Genomic DNA, 15,983 nt, shown 5'->3' with positions numbered 1-15,983 from the left:
ATCCATAATATATACTATTATGGTATTTTTCTGGACCAGATATATATTCTAACTTACATACACATACTGTTAGCTCTTCAAAAGCAACTAGTATTTTAATTATCTATTATATCTGGTGGTTGATCCAGCAGGGCTACTCAACAGTGACAATGAAGCCCAAAAACATATTTTATTGAAAAGATGTTCTCTGTCCCTTCCAACAGCATAGAGTATAGTGGTCTTACAGGCTCATGTAGACCCCTTAAAACCACCACCCAGGACCAAGAAAGTGCACCTACCAGTATTTCAGTGAAATAAACACCAGAGCAATGAAAAATATCCTAAAACAATGAAAGTTTTAAGAAATCTTAAAATCGTTATCATCCTAAGGTTCATAAAACACAGTTAAAATCTCCAACTCTTAAATTATCAGAATAATTAAAGACTTACTGGTCCAAAGTATTTGTTAGTTGTTTATTTATCAAGACAAACTATTCCATAACCCAATATTCGTGTTTCATAGTTCAGGAACACAGGTCAGTGACAGACTTCAATGGAACAAAACCCAAAGAAATTCTGTGGAAAAAACACAGTGGCTTAAGTTAATGACAAGCATTCTCTCTCAATACCTCACCACCCTTAAAGTCACATGAGGTCTACTCCTACTAGTGGAGCCTACACTTTGCTCACTCACCTTCTGCCCAGGAGAAGGCCATTTCAGGCTGTGTGGACTCCAGGTCCATTCTCTGCCAAGGTCTCTGACCATCCTGACCAGTTCTGGGCATACTACACCTTACTCTAATTTCTTGTTTTTCATTGACCAAATCTTGCCTTTTTCTTCCCTCTCAAGTCCACCCTCCTCCATTCCCTTCTCATACCCACATACTGTTCTTAAAAGCAGCAGCCCATCTGTTCTAAACAACATTTCTATTCCTGTCTCCAGATCTGTTTTTCTTACTGTTTTTTTTTCTTACTGGTTTTATGAGAACACAACCTCTAAAAGTAAAAATCTAACAAACATTTACAAATTAGCCTGTTAACATCTAATTATGAAATGCATACCCACTGTAGAAATTATGAAAATGTCAAAGTTACAAGAAAACAGCAATGTTAAGATTCCATACAGAACCATTAATATTTTCTTGATCTTTTTACCTTCAGTCTTTTTTCTGCTCAATTTTTATTAAACATAGATCAAAAATATTTTCTACTTATACGATAATCTCATGTTACTTTGTGAATATCATTTCTAATGGACATAATGTAATAGTCCATGGTATGAAAAACTCATAGTTCCTTATCAATTTTCCAACCATTGGAAATAAAGTTCTTCCTATTTTTTCTAAGTAATATAGTATATACTTTGTGCATGCATCTGTCTGCATTTCAGATATTTCCTTTAAGATAAACTACAGAAATGAACATTATAGAATATAATTTTAAATCAGGCAAAAGTTACTTATGTTAAGTATTATCCTTGAGTCTTTTAAAAAACTAAAGTCCACTGCAGCAGGTCTCCATACCCCAGGAAAGATCATACATACATATATAAATACATACATACACACACACACACCTATGCACACTACAGCTGGAATGCTCATTCAGGAACATTCTGCCTAAAAAGATAGCTGACTGACATACCCCTTGTCACATCAAATTCACACAGGGGTAGTGGATAGAATCTTTACTTAAATTGTTCTAAATGCTTTTATGTTGAGCTTGAATAAAGTTAAATATATGAATGATGAGATTCCAGAATATGAAAAGTTTCACATGCTTTCAAATTTAGTGGACCTTTCATCAGCACACAAGTCACTTCTTCATAGTCAACAGAACCTTATCCATGAGGCATAAGGACTTTGTGGATATAACAAACCAAATCAGAATCTCTGGAAGGCCACCTAGTCACTTATGGACACCTAACTAAACTATAAAAGGAGTCAAAACTTTTTTTTTTAAGTACTTCTAAAAGTACTTTTTTAGTACATTTTCCTAATGCCAATCTAGCAAGCAACAATAGCATAACGTGAAATGATTCTAAATATAAAAAGCAAGAGTTGTGAGAACTCTAGAAACCAGTTAAGCTGCAGCAACCAAACACTAATACAACGAGAGAAACACAAAAAGGCAGGAAATTTCATGGAATTCTTTCTCACTCTTGCCTCACCCCCTCCTTGGTGCAACACAATGTGGTCAGGAGGAAACTGCCCGATTCCTGGCTCCTCCCTCAGGATAGAAGGTAAAAAATAAAAATTGCTTGCAACACTCTGACTTGTTTTCACGATAAAAACACTCAACAAAATACCACGAAAAAATCTAACCAAGATGAAAGACCTAGGCTCTGAAAACTGTAAGACACTGATGAAAAGAAACTGAAGATGACACAAACAAATGGAAAGATACACCATACTCATGGATTCAAGACTTCATATTGTTAAAATGTCCATACTACCCGAAGCAATCTAGAGATTCAATGCAATGTCTATCAAAATGCCAATAGCATTTTTCACAGAACCAGAACCAAAAAATCCTAAAATTTGTTTGGAACCACAAAAGATCATTAATAGCCAAAGCTATTAATCTTGAGGAAGAACAAGGGTAGAGGTATCAATCCCAAATTTCCAAAATATACTACAAAGCTATAGTAATCAAAACAGTATAGTACTGGTACAAAAACAGACACAAAAAAGATTGATGGAAGAAAATCCAGCCCAGAAAAAAAAAAAAAAAAAAAAGAAAATCCAGCCCAGAAATAAACCCATACTTCCATGGTCATTTAATCTACATGACAAAGGAGGCAAGAATATACCAGGGGAAAGACAACCTCTTCAATAAATGGTGCTGGGAAAACCGGACCACTTTCTTATGCCATACACAAAAATGAACTCAAAATAGATAAAAGACCTAAATGTGAGACCTGAAACCATAAAAATCCTGTAAGAAAGCATACACAGCCTGAGCCTGGGTGGCTCAGTCGTTAAGCGGCTGCCTTTGGCTCAGGTCATGATCCCAGGGTCCTAGGTTCGAGCCCCGCATCGGGCTCCCTGCTCTGTGGGGAGCCTGCTTCTCCCTCTCCCACTCCCCCTGCTTGTGTTACTGCTCTCGCTATTTCTCTCTGTCAAATAAATAAATAAATAAAAATCTTAAAAAAAAAAAAAAGAAAGCATAAACAGTAATCTCTTGGATGTCAGCCTTACCAGCATATTTATGGACATGTCTCCTCAGGCAAGGGAAACAAAAGCAAAAATAAACTATTACAACTACACCAAAATACAAAGCTTTTGCACTGCAAAGGAAAAGCATCAACAAAATAAAAAGGCAACCTACTGAATGGGAGGAAGATCTCTGCAAACCAAGTATCTGATAAGGGGTTAATAAAAGTATATAAAGAACTTAATACCAAAACAACACCAACTAAAAATAGGCAGAGGACCTGAACAGACACTTTTCCAAAGACGACATACATGGCCAACAGACACATGAAAAGATGTTCAATATCACTAATCATTAGGGAAATGCAAATCAAAACCAGAATGAGATACCACCTCACACCAGTCAGAATGCTAGAATCAAAAAAAGAAGAAGAAAAAGAGAATAGATAACAAGTGTTGGTAAGGATGTGGAGAGAAAAGAGAACCCTGGTGACCTGTTGGGGGGAATGTAAATTAGTGCAACCACTGTGCAAAATAGTACAGAGGTTTCTCAGAAAGTTAAAAATTACCATATGATCCAATAATTCCACTACTGGGTACACACACATATGCATACACACACACTGAAATATTACTCAGCCATAAAAAGGAATAAGATCTTGCCATTTAATGCCACAACATGGATGAACCTACAAGATATTATACTCAGTGAAGCAAGTCAGGAAACAGACTCATAAATACAGAGAACTGGGTGTGGGACGGGAGAGGAGTGGGGGATGGGTAACACCGGTGAAAGGTTTTAAGAGATACAAACTTCCAGTTATAAAACAAGTCATGGAGATGAAAAGTACAGTACAGGAAGAAAAAAAAATACTCAATAAATTAGGAACAGATGCAAACTACAGCAACATAATAAAAGCCATATATGAAAAGTTATTAGCACAGCTAATATCATACTCACTGGTCAAAGCCTGAAAGTTTTTTCTCTAAGATCAAGAAAAAGATAAGGATGCCCATTCTTACCACTTCTATTCAACAAAGAACTGGAAGTCCTAGCCAGAACAATCAGACAAGAGAAAGAAATAAAAGACATCCAAATTGAGAGGGAAGATATAAAACTATCTCTGTCTGCAGGTCTTATATGCAGAAAACCCTAAAGATTCCATACCAAAAAACCTGTTAGAATAGGGGCGCCAGGGTGGCTCAGTTGGTTAAGGATCCGACTCCTGATTTTGGCTCAGGTCATGATCTCAGGGTTGTGAGATCAAGCCCTGGGTCAGGCTCCATGATGAGCATGGAGCCTGCTTAAGATTTTTTTTCCCTCTCCCCCTCCCCCAGCTTGTGCACAAGTGTGCACTCTAACAACCAAACAAAAAAACCTGTTAGAATAAACTGAGCAAAGCTGCAGGGTACAAAATCGACACACAAAAGCCAGTTGTGTTTCTATCCACTAACAATGAATAATCAGAAAAAAAATTAAGAAAACAATTCCAATTATGATAGCATCAAAAAGAATAAACTACATAGGAATACTTAACCGAGAATGCAAAAGACCTACGTACTGAAACTACAAAACACTGCTGAAAAGAATTAAAGACATAAGTAAATGGAAAGGCATCTCATGTTCATGGAGTGGAATACTTATGACTGCTAAGATGTCCATATTACCTAAAGTGAGAGCTACATAATATAATGTAATCCCTTATCAACATCGCAACAGCATTTTTGCAGAAGTAGAAAAATCCATCCTAAAATTCATATAAACTATCAAGGGACCCTGAATAGCCTAAACAATCTTGTAAAGACAATGAAGTTGAAGGACTAACACTTCCTAGTTCCAAAACTTACTATAAAGCCACAGTAATCAAAATAGTGTGGTACTGATATAAAAACAGAAATATAAACCAATGCAACAAAACAGAGCCCAAAATAAACCCTCACATATACAGTCAAAAAATTACCAACAATGGTGCCAAGACCATCCACGGGGGAAAGGACAGGCTTTTCAACAAATGCTGTTGGGAACCTGGATATTCACGAAAAAGAAAAGTTGTACCCTTTCCTTACCTCATATCCAAAAATTAACTCAAATGGATCAAAGACCTAAAACTGTAAAACTTACAAGAAGATATAAGAGAAGTTTCATGACACTGGATGTGCCAATGATTCTTGGAAAGGACACCAAAAGCACAGGCAACAAAAATTACATAGACCCCATCAAAATTTTAAATGTCTGTGCAAAGAATACAATCAACAGAGTGAAAAGGTAATCTACAAATGGAAGAAAATATTTGCAAAATCATATCTGATATAAGCGGTCTGAAGAACTACAACTCAACAACAAAAAAACCCCAAACTGATTAAAACGGGTGAAGAATTTAATTAGACATTTCTCCAAAGAGGACATACAAATGGGCAACAAGCATGAGGAAAGATGGTCAACATCATTAGCCATTAGGAAATGCAAATCAAAATCAAAATCAAAATCCAGTACCACCACACACCCATCAGGACGGCTACTATGGAGAAAAAAAAAAAGTATTGGCAAGCATGTAGTGAAACTGGAACCCTTCTGCACTTGGTAAGAGTATAAAACGGTGCAGCCACTATGTTAAACAGTACAGTGTTTCCTTTCAACAATAAAAAGAGAACTACTATATGATCCAGCCGCTCCACTTCTGGGTACATACTCAACAGTATTAAAAGAAGGGGTTTTAAAGAGATATTTGCACATATCATAGCAACATTATTATTTGGGGTGGGGGGAGAGGGAGAGAGAGAATCTTAAGCAGGCTCCAAACCCTGCTCCATCTCACAACCCTCAGATCATGACCTAAGCTGAAATCAAGAGTCAGACGTTTAACCGACTGAGCCACCCAGGCACCCCTAACATAGCAACATTATTTACAAGTCAAAAGGTGGAAGCAATCCAAATATCCACCAGAGGTGAATGAATAAGCAAAATGTGATATATACATACCATGGAATGTTATTTAGCCTTAAAGAAGGAAATTCTGACACATACTGTAACGGATGAATTCTGAGGACATTAAGTAAAATAAGCCAAATACTATAGCCAAACAAATACTACATGATTCCACTTAAATGAAGTACTTAGAGTAGTCAAATTCAGAGACACTAAGTAGAATGGTGGTTGGCCAGGGGATGGGGGGAAGAGGGAGTAATTCAACGGGTCGTTCTGCAAGATTAAAAGAGTTCTGGATCTATGTATTTTACCACAATAAAAAAAAATTTTTTAAACAGTAATTCAAACAGCCACATTACCTTTACATTCCAAAATCACTTTGCACTCTGAAAGATACCAGCCTTCTTCATCTCCTCAAAATCTTTCATGGAATCATAATTTCTGTAGAAATCTGCATATGCCTTCTTTCTTGGTTCAGCCACAGCAAACTAAAAAATAACATATCCCATTAGGGCTTATTTTTAAAACCATTAAAAATAATATCCAAAGACAACATAAATTATAATGTTTGTGTTCACCTTTAACTTGAACTCTGTATTTCCTAAGACAAAGGCTGGAGGCACTGACACAGATGCAAGGGAAGAGAAAGCAGCCTCATGGATTTACTCAGCAAAAGGGGCCTTCCTTGCCTGGGGATGGATTATTCCTTTTGCTGGGTGTGGGCATGCAGACTGGTAAGAGCCAAAGGAAGACACCCAGAAAGCTAAAAGGCTTTAGGGAGAAGACAGATAGCAGCATTCCCTCTAGCAAAACCTAATATCCCCACAGCTGAGACATGCTAATATATTCTGGATCAATTTAAATTATATTAACTTCAAAGGAGTGAGATCAATTCTGTACACATCTGCCTCCGAAAGACACAGGAAGCTTTCTATCTGGCAAGAACAGTTCTGGGTGATTTACACTTCAATATCATTTAAGCCCTTAGAATATACATTGACCTGTTTTACATAGGAGGAAATGGGACTCAGAATTTAAGTGACCCAATTAAGGTCTAGAAGAAGCACTAGGTGGTAGGTGAGTTCAACCAGGATTCAAACCCAGGTCTGTCATCTGGCAAAGGTTGTATTTTCCACAAAATACTACCTAGCAGATTTCAACGTGTGGGTTATAATCCAAAATCAAATCCCAACCTGCATATAAAAACCAGTAAAAAAATCCTTCAAGTGCCAATCTACCTCCATTAAGGTACTGCAGAAATACATGGAATCATGACACTTGGTACTAAAACTTGACCAGTTTTACTGCCTCACCTCCTATGAAAATTCCCAACTTCTTCCAATAAGACCAAGAGGCAGGAGCCCCAATGCAACCCTCTGAACTGAGGCCAGCCCGTTACCCAGAAGGCGACTGAGCATTTCTTGTTAAAACAAGAAAAATATTTTTGCTTTTAAAAATATGGTAGACTAAAATAAAAGGTTCAGTGAACCCAAAAATAAAAGGATATGCATGTTATAACCCCACCTATTTTGTTTTGTTACACTTTAAACTTTTTCCTTTTAAGTCTGAAAAATCTGGACTTCAGCAACAAAAAGAATATAAACTATCAATTTAGATCCACTACACCATGAGTTACTTGAAACCTGTAAAATCTATATATGAGGCCTTACACAGATAAGCAAATACCTGAAGATTTAGGATATGTCTAATTTATTTAACAGTAATTACCTACGGAAAAAATCTATTCAGGATAAGCACTGCTCATCTGCCTCAAAATCTAACCCATATTAATGAATTTAGGCTTAGCAGATTAACTTAATCAAAAATGATTTAATGGATGGTGACTTTATGTAAGAAGTACAGAAGCTGATTAAAATTGTGAAAATCAGTCAAAACTAAGAACAAAATAAAGGCCAAATCTTCAAAAGCACTCAACACTAACTGGATAAGGGAAATGGAAGGAAGCGAGCATCTACCAAGGGAACCAAGTTTACACCCGCCTTACTCTTTAATAAGAATCTGGATTCCTCAGTGTTTTGCGAACCTTCCTTCTGTTCAAACACTAACTATACACAAACACTGACTAATCTACCAAGCAAATTTTAAAACTTTTCATTCAGAATAGACTATTGGTCTGACATGGGCTCTTAATTTAGTAAAAGAGACACACCCTGAAGCCAAGTATTACTTAAAATACAATGTGCCAATAATGTACAGTCTGGTACAAAATGACTGAGAACCTAGCAGAACACAACCAACCCATCTGGAGGAATAGGCTGCAACTCCAAAAGGAAACATCTGAGTAAAATGGAATTTGCCACACAATGAGATGAAAGACATTCCTGTTGTGTACAAACCCATGGGAGAAAGCAGAATTTTCTAACAGCAGCTAGTTATGAAGGGCTGGAGGGCTGGGTATATTAGGACTGCCGGGAAGATGATGGAAAGGCAGAAAGAGCTAATCAGAAAGTATCTTAAAATCAAGACCAAGTTTCAGCAAATCACCCACAACCCATTTATAAGTGATGAAACCAGTTTAGAAGACTGCAGCCAGTAGTTAATGTATTTCTTACTATAAGTCAAGATTTTGAAAGCCGCTGCACACTGGGCATGCAGGAACTCAATACCATAAACAGATCTATTCTAGAGGCTAAAGTTAAAAGTGACAAGAATCCATACAAGTTACAGAGGCCTGAAGTTTGATAATGACAATGAGAGCAAAGAAATGAGTTCCCCAAATTCCTCTCCTTACTCCCACTTCATTTACTCATCCATCCATCCTTCCTTTTCCCACAAACATTTATTTCATGCCCACTACATGCCCAGGAGCAACTATCTCAAGGAGCAAGTAAAGGGTTTACTTTTTTATGCCTGTCTCCTCATAGGGTCCGAAAGCACAGACCCCTTAGTGCTTTTGCTCAAGTTGTTCTCCCTCCCCTTAGCGCTTCAAATTCACCCTAACTTTCAAGGCACAAATTCAGCCTGCTCTTTCAAAGAGCTATGACCCACAATACCCCACATCCACTGAAAGAAACACACAAAAGCAGCAATCAACTATCAGAGTATGGTTCACCTAGTATTTGGAGGACAAGGTCCTTCTTGCCCACCTTCATTCTTGCACACTGTGTATAAGTTGCTCCAGGAACAGCTCTGAGAAATAAAATGTCCTTTTGTTTATATTCTATCTTGCAATAACACCTAATTTTTTCACCCAACTTGACTCTTAACTTCTTTAAAGACACATATTTAGAGGTATATACACTTAGTATACTCCAAAGCACCTGGAACTCTATAGCACCTACCACTGTACTAAATTTCAGACACTACATCTTATCCAACAGATACTTTTAAGCATCTATTTGTGTGTCAGGCAAGTGACAATGGGGTGCCACTGTGAACAAAAAAAGGCACCCTGCCCTAAAGAGGCTCACAGTCTACTAAAAATAGAAGAACTAAACCAAAAAAATTAAGTACAAAGCACTGCAAAGCTCTAATTCATGGGCCATTATGACACATGGTCATAAATACATGTATTATCATAAACATTTTTATAGAAAAAAAGGTGTAAATATAACATGAAGACTTTAAGAAACACAAAGCACATAGAGTATTCTGGGAAAAAAGGGGAGTAGGAACACCAGGAATCTCTCCCCACCTACACAACAACTGCACTAGCACAATCTGTTTAATGTTACTATCATGAAACTTTGGATCTCTTGAAAGCATAGAATTTCCAGAGGAAGGCTTAAACTGTAAATTGTGGTCAGGTTAATCTTATTCACTTTCAGCTTTCAGCAATTTAACAGCTACCCATTCCCCATCCCCAAGGCAGGTAGCTGTGCAAGTGTTCCTGGAGCAGCTTACACACAGCTTTCTGGAACGAAGATGGGCAAGAAGGACCCTCTCCTCCATATACCAGGGACCTGTACTCTGATAGCTGATTGCTGCTTTTGTTCACAGAGGAGCAAACAGGCTGGTGGCCACTGCTGTTGCACTCCCCCTACTGTTGCAAGCCTCTTTTCATCAGGTGAGCAACTTTCTGGGGACTTAAAAGGATAGAGCACCTTTCTTCCCCTCTCTTCATTTTTCCCATTTTCTTCTTTTGGGAGCCAGACATTAAAGACTAACACATTCAAAGGCATCTACACATACAATCCTCACAGATTGCAGAATGGATTGAAAAATGACCCAACAAAAATGCTGTCTGCAACATACTTATTCCAGATTCAAAGACAAAAACAGACTGAAAGGGAAAGTTTGCAAAAAGATGTTCTATGCAAACAATAACCAAAAGAGAGTGGGAGTGGCTTTACTAATATCAGACAAAATAGACTTTAAGTCAAAAAAGATTACAAGACAAAAAGAAGGACTTTAAATAATCATAAAAGCTTCAATACAGTAAGAATTTATACAATTAGAAAAATATACTCACCTAACAACACACCAGCAAAATATATAAAGCAAAAACTGACAGAATTGAAGAGAAAAATAGTTTTACAGTAACAGCTGAAGACTTCAATACCTCAAACTCAATGAAAGATAAAACCACACCAGACCTAAGTAAAAAAACAGAGGACTTAACTCATTAAACCAACCAGATCTAACACATATACAAAGAACACTCCACCCAACTACAGAATACACAACCTTTTTTTTTTAAACAAGAGTGATTTATTTATTATTAATTTATTTGAGAGAGAGAAAGAGACTGCACAAGTGGAAGGAGAGAGAGAGAGAGAGAGAGAGAGAGCGCGCAGCAGACTCCCCTGCTGAGCAGGGAGCCTGACAGGGGCCTTGATCCCAGAACGCTGGGATCATGACCTGAGCTGAAGGCAGACACTTAACTGACTGAGCCACCCATGTGCCCCCAGGATACACGTTCTTCTCAACTGCATATTGGATACACTACAGGATAAGCCATACATTAGGCCATAAATTAAGTCTCAGTAGATTTAAAAAGATAGATATCATACAAAGTATGTTCTCTGATCACAATGGCATGAGATTAGAAATCAATAACAGAAGGAAAACTGGAAAATTCACAAAACTATGGAGGTTAAGCAACAAACTTTTAAGCAACCAATGGATCAAAGAAGAAACCACAAATGAAATCAGAAAATATTTAGAGACAAATGAAAAAACAAAACACACCAAAACTTACAGGACACAGTGAAAGGAGTGCTAAGGGGGGAAATTTTTAGCTATAAACACATATATTAAAAAACAAGAGAGATCTCAAATCAACAACCTAACATTACAACTTATGGAACCAGAAAAAGAAAAGATAAACCAAAAGCTAGAAGGAAGGAAATAATAAAGATTAGAGCAGAGATCAACAAAACAAAGACTAGGGGAAAAAAGAAAAAAGAAAAATCAAGAAGGCCAAAAACTGGTTCTTCAAAAACATCAACAAAATTGACAATCCTTTAGCAAGATGAACTAAGAAGAAAGGGGGAAAGATTCAAATTACTAAAATCAGAAGTGAAAGTGGACATTACTACAGATTCTACAGAAATTAAAAGGATTGTAAGAGAGTAGTATGAACAACTGTACACCAACAGACTGGATAACCTTTATAAAATGGATAAATTCCTACAAACACAAAACTTACCAAGACTAAATCACAAAGAGAAAATCTGAATATAACTATAAGTAGTAAGGATATTGAATCAGTAGTCAAAAATCTCCCAACAAAGAAAAGCCCAGGACCTGATGGCCTCATTGGTCAGTTCTACAAAAAAATTAAAGAATACCAATCCTGAAATCTTTCCAAGCAACTGAAGTGGAGGAACACTTAACTCATTTTACCAGGCCAGCATTACCCTGATACCAAAGCCAGACAAAACACTACAAGAAAACTACAGACCAATATCCCCTATGAACATTGATGTAAAAAAAAAATCCTTAACAAAGTACTAGCAAACTGAATTCAGCAGCATATTAAAAGGACTGTACACAATTACCAAATGAGGTTTATTCCTAGAATGCATGGATGGTTCAACATACAGTGGTCCAACATACAAAATCAATGTAACACACATTAACAGAATAAATGAAAAAAAAACCACAATAATCTCAATTAATGCAAAAAAGCATTTAACAAATTCAGTATCCTGTCATGATAAAAACACTCAAACTAGGAATAGAATGAAACTACCTCAACATAACAGATATCCACTTTTGTCACTTCCATTCAACACAGTACTCTAAGTTCTAGCCAGAGCAATTAGGCAAGAAAGAGAAATAAAAGGCATCTAAATGGGAAAGGAAGAAGCAAAATCATCTGTTTACAGATGATATATGTAGAAAACCCTAAAAATTCCACACAGAAAAAAACCTGTTAGAATGAATAAATAAATTCAGCAAAGTAGCAAGATATAAAATGTCAGACAGTACTACAGAAAACAGTATGGTGGTTGCCTGAAAAATTACATAGAATTACCATATGATCTATCAATTCCACTTATGGATATATATCAAAAAAAATTAAAAGCAGGGTCTTGAAGAGATACCTGTAACCCATGTTCATAGAAGCATTATTCACAATAGCTAAAACATGGAAGCAACTCAAGTGTCCATCAAAGGTGAATGAATAAGCAAAATGTGGTACAAACATATAATGGAATATTTTTTTTTTAAAGATTTTATTTATTTGACAGAAAGAAAGAACAAGCAGGGGGAGCAGCAGGCAGAGGGAGAGGGAGAAGCAGGCTCCCCACTGAGCAGGAAGCCCAATGTGGGGCTCGATCCCAGCACCCTGGGACCATGACCTGTGCCGAAGGCAGACGCCGAACCGAATGAGCCAGCCAGGAGCCCCATACAATGGAATATTATTCAGCCTTAAAAAGGAAAGAAATTCTGACATATGCTGCAAGATGGATGAACCTTGGGGTCATTATGCTAACTGAAATAAGCCAGTTAAGAAAGACAAATTAATATATTATTCCACTTACTTAAGGTACCTAGAGAAGTCAAAATAAGATACAGAAAGAATTATTTCACAGACTGGATGGAGAAGGGATGGGTTTATTATTTAATGGGTACAGTTTCAATTTTACAAAATGAGTTATGGAGATGGATTGTGATCCAACATTATAAATGTATTTAATACCACCAACTGTACACTTAAAAAAGGCTAAATTTTATGTGTAGTTTACAATACAAAAAATTTATTTAAAAAAAAAACCCAAAGGGCATAATGTTAAAATCCACAGAAGACACAGCATGAAAATGCAGTTCTGTGGCAACAAATTCTTCAAGCTGCCAAACACTGCCTTCCCCATCGCTCTGCTTTAATAAAATTATATCCTTGTGTTACAGGCTGAATTGTCTTCCAAAATTCATGTGCTGATGTCTTAAGCCCCTAGTGCCTCAGAATGTAACAGTACTTGGAGATAGGTCTTTAAAGAGATAAATTAAAATGAGGTTTGTACGGTGAGTCCTAATCCAATATGTCTAGCATCCTTTCAAGGATAAATTCAAACAAAAACATGCCAACACAGAGACCATGTGAAGACAAAGGGAGAAACTCATCTACAAGCCAAGGAGAGAGGCTTCAAGAGAAATCAACCTTGCAGCCACATTGATCTTGGATTTCTAGCCTCTAGAACAGTAAATAAATTTCTGTTGTTTAAGCCACCCAATCTGTTGTACTTTGGCAGCCCTAACTACTACAGCTTCCTTTAATGATGGAGGACAAGCTATCTAGAGAGTATGAGGTATTTTCCTGTCACACTGAGGTAAGTGGAGGAAGGGGAAGGGAGCACATTAGAGAGGGAGTTTCTTTGAAAGATTCAGAACTACTTATGAAAACACATTTTCAAATTTAAAACACACATTTCTGGACCAAACATGGACCAAAGTAAAAATCAAACACACGTACCTTATAGAAAGCTGCAACCCCCAGGGATACAGCGAACGCTCCAACAATATGAAATCGCAGACGCTTGGCCAGAAGGCCTCGCATCTGAGGTTTCGCCAAAGCACTGGAAGTCATGGTAGTTATTCTCCTTGACAGGTAAAACAAAAACAACTCTAAGAACATAGTAAGATATCTAAAGAACTCTTACACGTAATGCACTTTAGTACCTAGAGGGGCACAGGCATGACTCCTCCCACAAAGCCTAATGTGTTTATTTTCTTTATTATTATTTTTTAAAAGCCTAAGGTGTTTAAAGGCTTAGCCTGCTTCAGGGTCCCCGTCCCCCCCACTCTGGCACGCCCAACGACTACCCTAAATAAGCAAGGTCACTGCGGCACAATAGGGAGCAGAAACTACAAACAAAAATCTCCCAATCACAGTTAAGATAAGCAGTGGCTCTAGACTGCCAAGTGCAAACGCATTTACAGCCATTTGCCATTCTGCGAACTTACTATCAGTTCATTATTCCCATTTCATTGACGAGAAAACCAGGGCACACGGAGATGACGTGTAACTTTTCCAAGGTCACGGTGTAAACGATTTAAACTCGGGCAGGAGCCCAGCCGTGGCCTCCAGGGCCCACCTAGTGACCGCCGCGCAGTCTCGCAGACCTTCGGTCAAGGAGGCGGGAGGGCTGGGGTGGAAGAGCCATGGGCGCGCTGGGAGGCTGCAGGACGCCCACCTTCACCACCCCCCCTCAACCTTTTCCAGCTTCTCGAGTCGAATCACCACGTTGTTACCACACAGCGAGCGAGCACCGACCGCGCGCAGACGCTGCTGTTTGCCCTACTTTGCCCTTTAGCCTCACGACCCTCTGAGGAAGAAACCACCCCACCCTTTTCACCCTGGGGCGACACGTCAAATGACCTAACCAAGGTCACACTGGGGAAAAAACACAGCGGAGACCAGGCCCGGGCCAGCCGCCTCCGAACCCCAGTAGCTTCCTCCAGGGCCCTGCACCCCACCCGGCTCCCGGGGGCCCCCGCTGCCTGCCCGCAGCCCTCCTGAGGCCTCGGCGGGAGCTTGCAGGGGTCGACCCCTGTGAGAGGTGAAGCTCCCCGACCGCAGAGATACGGGCACAACTCAACTCCAAGGCATAGCGAGAGCAGGCAACGGAACGCAGCAGTTAGGTGAACCCTGAGGAAGAACGCAAAAGCAACACGACTCACCTCAACACCAACCTCAAACCTAACGACCTCCCTAACCGATACAGAAATGGACGGCGTTCCAGCAGCGCGCAGGCGCAGAAGTAGAAGCCGCGGAAAGGACCCAGCGACGGTGGCCGGAAGAGTTCAAAAGGCCTCCGGCGCGGCTCCCGACTTTCGGAGCTGAAGTTCAAGTGTGTGGTTAGTTTCTTCCTTGTAAGACTTTGCACTACAGGTTTGACCTTCTGGGTCGGTTTCCTTAGTAAATTGGAGATATTAATCTTACTCATATACAGAGTTGATATGATTTTATTAGAGAATACAAAGATATTTAGTATGTAATATTTTAAAATGTACCTTACAAATACAGTACAAATCATCTTAGGCCCATGCAGTGCACAAAGCATGTGCACAAACCGTCATTTTCATTATTAACTACCCTTATGTGAATAATCGTTTGGTTTGGGTAAAGGGTGAATAAGACAGCCAAGTTCTAGGAGCTCAGAGCCCAGCCAATGAGACCGACATAAACAGATTAATATCAATCCCAAGAGGTGGGCACTTCCTCAGAGACGTGACCCAGCTACTGCAGAAGCAATAACCTGGTAGAGCTGAACAAGTTCTAATGGATGTATTGGGGGGGGGGGGGGAGATTAGTAAAAGACAAGTGTTTTAAAAGAAGGCAAATGGAAGTTGATAGAAAGTGGTGTGTAAGGGTAAGGCACTTGTACTGTAGTGGTGTCAGGCTTGGTTTTTACTGAAATAACCTGGATTTATAGTGTTAAGTCAACTCAGCAAGCGGTGTGGAAGATACATTAGGATACAAAATATACATGGTATAGATTTGACACATATTG

The 15,983-nt window shown here is 38.6% G+C and overlaps 1 protein-coding gene across 3 annotated transcripts; it reads right to left on the bottom strand.

Moving 5' to 3' along the window:
• Nucleotides 1-432: 432 nt before the first annotated feature.
• On the bottom strand, nt 433-15,285 carry COX6C (cytochrome c oxidase subunit 6C). 3 transcript variants are annotated; one of them, XM_036072759.2, is made up of 4 exons: nt 15,151-15,285; nt 13,943-14,069; nt 6,420-6,548; nt 433-555 (listed from the first exon to the last, which is right to left on the bottom strand). In XM_036072759.2, exons 2-3 carry the CDS (start codon nt 14,054-14,056, stop codon nt 6,435-6,437), a joined length of 228 nt encoding a protein of 75 aa, XP_035928652.2. In that variant the 5' UTR covers nt 14,057-14,069; nt 15,151-15,285; the 3' UTR covers nt 433-555; nt 6,420-6,434. The 3 variants fall into 3 exon arrangements, with proteins under 3 accessions (XP_035928652.2, XP_077928306.1, XP_077928307.1); XM_078072180.1 differs by having other exon boundaries at nt 13,943-14,066; nt 15,151-15,236; XM_078072181.1 differs by lacking the exon at nt 15,151-15,285 and adding an exon at nt 14,434-14,621.
• Between the last annotated feature and the right edge of the window lie 698 nt (nt 15,286-15,983).

This window comes from Halichoerus grypus, chromosome 5 (assembly GCF_964656455.1).
Source record: "Halichoerus grypus chromosome 5, mHalGry1.hap1.1, whole genome shotgun sequence".
In the NCBI taxonomy this organism is placed as follows: Eukaryota; Metazoa; Chordata; class Mammalia; order Carnivora; family Phocidae; genus Halichoerus; species Halichoerus grypus.
This window is presented reverse-complemented; position numbering and strand designations above follow the sequence as displayed.

Coding starts and splice junctions, on each gene's coding strand:
- COX6C (XM_036072759.2), bottom strand. CDS start 14,056: ATGACTTCCAGTGCTTTGGCGAAACCTCAGATGCGAGGCCTTCTGGCC. Junction 6,549..13,942: donor GGGTTGCAGCTTTCTATAAG/GTACGTGTGTTT, acceptor GTTATTTTTTAG/TTTGCTGTGGCTGAACCAAG.